At 43.4% G+C, this 7,989-nt stretch overlaps 1 protein-coding gene across 1 annotated transcript in view; it reads left to right on the top strand.

The window, feature by feature from the left end:
* The window catches only part of rnf139 (ring finger protein 139), a 10,825-nt gene extending 4,007 nt beyond the window's left edge, over nt 1-6,818 (top strand). Inside the window, 8 exon segments of the mRNA XM_054605529.1 lie at nt 476-1,131; nt 1,568-1,715; nt 1,818-1,924; nt 3,104-3,355; nt 3,618-4,131; nt 4,134-4,166; nt 4,169-4,321; nt 4,324-6,818. Coding sequence (XP_054461504.1) covers nt 476-1,131; nt 1,568-1,715; nt 1,818-1,924; nt 3,104-3,355; nt 3,618-4,131; nt 4,134-4,166; nt 4,169-4,321; nt 4,324-4,394 — 1,934 coding nt within the window. The 3' untranslated portion in view covers nt 4,395-6,818.
* Nucleotides 6,819-7,989: the final 1,171 nt, after the last annotated feature.

Genomic DNA, 7,989 nt, shown 5'->3' on the forward strand with positions numbered 1-7,989 from the left:
TGGCCACAATAATCATGTTTAAAAGTCAGTTTTGAGTGCTTTCATTGTCATCTCATGACAGATCATTTTTCACTTGAGCAACTGAAATATGCCAAAGCTTTTTATGCTTTTCAACTGTCTATATGATTTGTAGCGCAAACAGACAATAATGTCCTTCAACCAAACTTCTGGAGTTGTTTGACAGTTTCAGTTTGTTCTCTCTCTCTGTTTGTATTGTTGCGTGTTCAACATTTGACATTTTCAGGATCATCACGCTGCAACAAGCTGAATGTTTTCCTCGAAAATCATGTTTGTTTTGGGCTCTCGTGCCATGTTCACATTCTTCAAAGGAACAACAGTTGATATTGATTTTTTTATCAGTCAAATAGATTATTAGTGAGCCTCCAATCAGACTAACAGACCAGTGTTGTGTTCACTGCCTAGTCTTTGTTCCAGGAGATGGTTCCATCACTGACGTTGCTCTGTTGTGTCTCAGGTGTCCTGGTCTCCAGCATGGTGCTGCTGCTCTCCCAGAAGGCCCTGTTCAAGTTCTACACCCTCTTCTTCGCCGTTCTCCTCGGCATGGCGGCGGTGCTCATCAACTACTACGCCACCTCCCACATAGACTTCTACAGCGCCTACTACAAAGCGGCGCTGGGGTTCAGGCTGCTGCCCAGGAACGGGCCGACGCTGTGGCTCGGCGTGGCCGCGGTCCAGCTCGTCTTCGGCGTGGGCTACGTTGCTCTGCTCAACCTCCAGTCGGTGTTCGCCGCGCTGGTGGTCCTGGACATCATGATCCCTCTGTGGGGGCTGATGATCGAGCTGCCCGCCGACGTCCGGCAGATGGTGGCCGTGTTCTCGGGCCTGGCGCTGGCCCTCAACACGGCCGTCTGCCTGGCCATGAGGCTCAAGTGGTTTTACTACTCGTGCCGGTACGTCTACCTGCTCGTGCGGCACATGTACCGGATCTACGGGCTTCAGCTGCTGCTTGAGGACACCTGGAAGAGGATCAGGTTCCCCGACGTGCTGCGGGTGTTCTGGTTGACCCGGGTCACCGCCCAGGCGCTGATCCTGGTCTACGTGGTGCGTGCGGTGAGGAGGGAGAGCGGAGATGCCACGGGCGGCGCCACAGACGGGAGCGCCGACTCACAGGTAAGATCAGAACCGCTCGGCCTGCTTTTTTTATCCGGGCTTCTGCAAGTCTTCAAAAACACTGAATTCAGTCCCTTCAAAAGGCCTTGGAGGGTTTTTCAAGGTCGTAGATGTTAGTTAAAAATATATATATATTTGCATGTGGAAGACTTTACACATCTATAAACTGGTGACTGCAGGAATAATCCAATCAATTAATGGAGTTAATCAAATAGAAATCCTTCTTATATGCAGCTGGAAAGTACTGACAAAAACTAATCTAAATGTCCCTAAATTCATGTTCCTAATGAATAATTATTAGCCTTATCGTGGCCACTGGTTTTCCATTATTCTTTGACCTTTTTGATCGTGCAAAACGTATAAAATTGAATTCAGTCTGATATGTAAAAGGTCTGCACCCACAAAACATGCATGTGTGTGTGCGCTCTGTTTTCAGGGCTACCTGCTGAGCTGGGACGTGTTCTGGGATCTGACCAGTAACCTGATCATCTCCGGCTGTGACTCCACGCTCACCGTGCTGGGGATGAGCGCCGTCATCTCCTCTGTGGCTCACTACCTCGGCCTCAGCATCCTGGCCTTCATCGGTACGACTGACTGAGTCTGTGTGTGTGTGTGTTGTACAAACTTGTTTTTTAATCTGAAATACATGCTGGCAATAAGAATACGTCTGGTTTTTGACCCTGCAGGTTCTACGGAGGAGGAGGACAAGCGTTTAGGCTTCGTGGCTCCGGTTCTGTTCTTCATCCTGGCTCTGCAGACCGGCCTCAGCAGCCTGGACCCTGAGGAACGCCTGGTACGTGTCTGCAGCTCTCTGGTTGATGGATTACTGAGTGATTTGACGCTGAATGTGTTCCTGAACATTTACCCTCTTTGTTTACTCTTTTCTTTTTGCTTTCCTCAATTGTTGTCACTTTGACTTTCTCCACTTTGTTCTCTAAAACACCAATAACAAGGAAAACAGTGAAAACCCTCAGGACCCCAAAACCCGCCGGCAGGATTGAAAAGCATGTTTTCTTTAAGCAATCACAAAAAGTACAGATTTAATCCTAGCCTGAAGCTGTATTTTCTTCTTTCTGACAGCCCTTGAACACATATATATATATATCTATCATATATATGATATATATATATATATATATACAAAATTAAGCTTAAAAGTGTCTCAATTACTATACTGATTGATAAGAGGTGGTCAAGCTGATTTAGCACAAACTCTGTTTTTCTTATTTAAACCTTTATTTAAAGACGAGGTAGATTCACAAAAGGTCTCTTAACTGGCAGACGCTTCTGTTCAAGCTCCACATCTTCACCTCTAATCCACCGAGACTTAAAGTCTTATTTTAACTTCTAATTGGCATTAAATAGGTCTTAAACTCTCTTAAGTCTAAGTTGATGAAACTTGCAGGCACCTTCATGTGGAAAACATCTTGTTGTTTTACTGATGTGTTATAAAGATTAATGTACAAAATAGCTTGCTGTTAACTTTCGCTCCTGTCACATTTTCCTCTTTCAGGACTTGATTTTCAGTATAAAAGTCCTGTCCCTCTATGGAAACAACACAATCACAGCTAGAAGTAAAGAGAACTCAAAACTGTGCAGCGTAACATGGTTACAATGTCACAAATCATAAAAAACAAAAAAAACAAGTTTAATTTCTTTGATTATTTATTTAGCAAATATTGGAAAACACTGGAATCGCTGAATAATCTTCCTAGTTGATCTGAGGAGAGCTTAGTTTATGAGTCTATCTGATGGAAGCGTTTGTCACACATGATGTGTTCAAAGACCGTCTGAAAGATGAAACTCTGACGATAATGAGGTTTTTACAGCTTCTGGCTCTGATGAACGTTGTGGTTTTGGCGATTGTTTGTAGAAAACGTGTTTTTCTATCCCGCCGGAAAGTTTTGGGGTTCAGAGAGAATTATTTTTTACTTTATGTACCAACTAATAAGAACCTGGCTTTATTTTGAAGGTCCGCCTGAGCCGGAACATGTGTCTTCTGCTGACGGCCATCCTGCACTTTGTCCACGGCATGACGGACCCGGTCCTCATGTCCCTGAGCGCCTCGCACGTCTCCTCTGTGCGCCGCCACGTCCCCGTCCTGCTGGTGTCCATGGCGCTCTTCGTGCTCCCCGTGGCGCTCAGCTACGCCCTCTGGCACCACTACGCCCTCAACACCTGGCTCTTCGCCGTCACCGCCTTCTGTGTGGAGCTCTGCCTCAAGGTGAGGACGGAAGAATCCAACGGTTACATCAGCTCGACTTGTCAGCTTGTCACTTTTCCTGCTTTTAAAGCTGAAAACTGTTTCCAGAATGTCTTTTGAAGGTATAAAGAGCTTGAAAATGGTCGTGGACCATTTGTGTAGGTGGAGACAGAGACTGTTTTTCTATTGTAAGAGCAGCAGGTGTAGTAGAATCCAGAATCCAAAGTGTGGCTGACGTAGAGAAGCAGGTTTTGAAGCTCCCCCCCTCCTTGTCTCCCTCCAGGTGGTGGTGTCGCTGACGGTCTACGGCCTCTTCATGGTGGACGGCTTCTCCAACGTCCTGTGGGAGAAGCTGGACGACTACGTCTACTACGTGCGCTCCACGGGCAACATCATCGAGTTCCTGTTCGGCGTCATCATGTTCGGGAACGGCGCCTACACCATGATGTTCGAGTCGGGCAGCAAGATCCGCGCCTGCATGATGTGCCTGCACGCCTACTTCAACATCTACCTGCAGGCCAAGAACGGCTGGAAGACCTTCATCAACCGCCGCACGGCCGTCAAGAAGATCAACTCGCTGCCGGAGATGCGCGGCGACCAGCTGCGGGACATCGAGGACGTGTGCGCCATCTGTTACCAGGAGTTCGCCACCTCGGCGCGCATCACGCCCTGCCACCACTACTTCCACGCGCTGTGTTTGAGGAAGTGGCTCTACATCCAGGACACGTGCCCCATGTGCCATCAGAGGGTCTACGTGGAGGACGAGAGCCGGGACAGAGCCGCCTTTTCGAATAACAACGGGGGTACGCGGCGCCGCAGGACGTCGCCGCCGCCGACCCGCCCGCTCCGGGGAGGAGCAGCACGGACAGCCGGACGCCGAGCCGCCGGGCGACGGAGCGGCGGCCGGCGCCCAGGCCGCGGGGGCGGGGGAGCTCGACAACGAGCTGCTGGAGGACAACGACAGCATAGAGTACGACGAGGACGAGTGGGGACTCAACACGGCAGCTCGCCAGTAGAAGAAGACTATATCAACGATGACACAGACTCCACCGAGGACTGACAGCAAGAGATCTATAGAAGAGAAATATACATATATCTTTATTATATTTAAGTTAATAATAATTATAAAAACACAACAGCATCTTAATTTGTTCTTGAAAAATGTCAGGGATGTCATTCTCCTTTTTTTTTTTCTCTTATTGGTTTCTTTTTGTTTGATTTTTGAGTTTTACTCTAAAAAGGGCTTGAGGAAAGAGTAACTGCTGCTCTCATTCTGTGTGTGTGTGTGTGTGCGCATGTGTGTGTGTGTGCATGTGTGTGTGTGTGTGCATGTGTGTGTGTGTGCATGCCGCGGCTGCAATATGTAGACCAAAAACTCATACCGTTATTTTATTTTAGAACCATTTTAATAAACATAAATTATTGGAGATCCTGAGACAAATATTGCAACACAGTCGTCTCTACACGTTTATTATTTTCCAAAAGAGGATCACATGACTCTTCCAACATACATATATATAAATAAACATATATATATATATATGTATATTTAGACATATATATATTTATATATATATATGTGAGCACGCTGTGGAAATCCAGCTTTGCTCCAGAAGAGAAGAAGCAACACTTCGGTCACATCATGACTCTGTTTTGTTTTTGTCAGCAGCCCCAATGAGCATTCGTGTGTGTGTGTGTGTGTGTGTGTCTCTGTGTGTGTGTGTGTGTGTGTGCCTGCCGACATGTAATGTGCTTAGGCGGCGTCTTGGAGATGCAGTTCATGCTCCCCAGCAGTGTGTGTGTGTGTGTTCAGGGGGAAACGCTGGAGTGTGTTAGTTCATTAACGACAAAAACTGTGGAGCGACTAAACTGATTCGAGCTTCAGTCAACGTGCAGGTCAGGTCCTGAGAAGGTTCAGAGCGCAAAATTTGATTGTTTCCGTTTTAAAACCTGCTGTTTATTAATTTCTCCAGCTGTTTATTTTTTGCCAAATGTGATTGGTTAACAGTGTCAGGGGTGTATTTTTTCTTTCACGTGTCTCATTTGCTCTTCATACGTTTGCGTGGAGTTCTCTCAAATCCTGACTTGGCAGATTGATCACAGCTCGAGTTTTATCGCACGCATGCTCAGCGTTTTCGTCCTTAACCGACCTACTAAGCGACTTTGTGAACGTGACCAGAGAGAGATCGAAGGCAGGAGAGTGAAGCAGTTTTCTATCGACTCTGACGCCGACCAGAGAAACACTGAGAGGTGTGATTTAAAAGAAAAGAAGAAGTGACTCTACTACTGTAATCACTGAAATACCTCTATCGTTACTTACTACTGGTCTCTTGTGTGACCTCGCTTACATTTTGTGTACGTTATTGTACATGTAATAAAACAAACGTGCAAACTTTCTCAATTAGGATAAGAGAAGAGGTTCTGTTCTTTTAATAATGCAAGTTTCCATATTTCTCCTCACATGAATCAGTATTTAGTTCAGTTACACTCTTGATCCAGAAATGACTGTCTGTCATAACAGCGCTCGTATTCCAAAAAACAACTAATGTATTAGGTGGAATGATTATTTCTCTAAATGTCACAGAAACACAGCATGAAAAGGTGCCACTTGTTTTGTCTACTAAGAGTAGAAAAAAGTACCATGAGTTGTTTTGTTTTTTGTGTCGGTTATTAGTCATAGTGTAAGAGATGATTTTGGCTCGTATCATTCAGTAAATGCACCTTTTTGATGTTTCTAATCACTGGTCCAGACAGGAACTCTCTCCTTCTGTTTAACAAACCAGCTTTCTGAAGGCTCAAACTCTGCTTCTAGTATCAGGGTTCCTCTGCAGATCTGGACCAGATCATTCAATAAGAACAAAATCTAACCGAGCTGCAGAAAACTATGGAAATTGGAGACATTTACGAGTACCTGAAGTTGCAAAAACACTGTCATTCCACGCAATTTGTGGTATTTATTGAGCTCAAGAAGCAGTTTCTCAGTCGCGTTCCTACTAAACACTGATCCTTAAACTACTGGAACAAAAGGAACACCCAGAAATCCTTTAGGAGCCATGTTTTCACTTTTATTTTATTTTATTTAAAGACCGTACAGCTCGGCTTATACAGATCGCTCCGTGACCACAGAGGTCTTCATCGTGAATTTGTATTAAAGCGCTTTCAAGCACAACAACTCCCGAGTATTACACTGTTTAGACTTCCACAGCCTGAACGTCTTAAGGGTTTGACTACAAACTCCTGTTCATTACTGTTGTAATTGCTGGTCGCAGAAAATAAGCTGCAAGGAATCCATGAAGTTCTTGTTGTGGATGAGAAAAAAAAAGAGACGGGGGTCTGATTCTTTTGATTAGAAAGCTGTGCTTTTTGACACGATTTTCAGCAATGAAGGACTTTTGATTATTGGTTTGATTGTTCTGGGAGCTTTTTAAAAAGGTAAAAGCTGTTAATTTTTGCCTTTTGTTTTAAAAAGAGATTTATGTAAATAAAATCATCTTTGATAATGCTTTTGGACTGTGTCTCTGATATCACTGACATCAACATTAAAGGGACACTTCACCCTTTAAATCAATAATACATATGTTTACCTCCTACTTGTATTGACATTATCAGTTGAGATAGTTATGCTGTGAGTGTTGAGTGTTGGAGATGTCGACCGTAAAGATGTCTTGTCTTTTCTTTTCTTCAGAAATCATGACGCAGTAACTTTAGATAATCCATAAACCTGTTGTGAGCAGTTTCTTGTTGGGAACTATGGTTGTAATAAACATGAAACTGCTCGTAACAAGTTTCATCCAAAACAAACTAAATAATAACATTACGGGTAATTATTTATCTTTAAATGACTTTGTCAAGAACGTATTTGGCACCTTTACAAATACAATGAGGCTGCTGAACTGCAGTGAATATCATGAGTACTCCCTTCAGCATGTGGAGATGCAGTTGATGCATTTGACCTGTAGATAGAGCTATTTCTCCATTGATGGATTTGACAGTGTAGTAGATTTAATGAGAAGTTACCTGCTTTACTTTACCAAAACCGTTTGTTTTTAGGGACACCTTCTGTGGGTTAAACTGCTGGTGTAAGAGAAAAAAGAAATATTATATATATATAAATATTATTAGAAATAACAGTGCAGGACTGTAATACATGTAGACTGAATGCAACAACAAACAGGTGCCAGCAGTAGAGGGAGAAAGCCTGATTAATGCTGCATTTTCAAAACACAAGAATGGTATAGATGGATCATGTGAGCCGTCTCGGCTTGGTTTTAATTTATTTTCTTATTTATTTGTTTGTTTTTTTGAATCGCTAGCGCATTGATTCACCGGTCATTCATTGCACAACCTGACGTGCCTCATACCTGATGGTTTACAACCCGAGACAGATTGCATACAAGGTTTTATTAGACCCATTTCTCACAGTGTGACAGGCTATTAACCAAAGGTCTCGGTCATGGCACAGTGTGAAGGGGCATAAAGGACACTATTCTACGTAAATATATAATATATATATATATATATATATATATATGTATACATTTGCATTGTATAGTAATATACACACATATGTATATATTTATATATATATATATATATACATATATCTCTCATCTCTATCTCTCTCTCTATATATATATATATATATATATATATAT

The sequence above is a fragment of the Anoplopoma fimbria genome, chromosome 10, assembly GCF_027596085.1.
Source record: "Anoplopoma fimbria isolate UVic2021 breed Golden Eagle Sablefish chromosome 10, Afim_UVic_2022, whole genome shotgun sequence".
NCBI classification, from domain to species: domain Eukaryota; kingdom Metazoa; phylum Chordata; class Actinopteri; order Perciformes; family Anoplopomatidae; genus Anoplopoma; species Anoplopoma fimbria.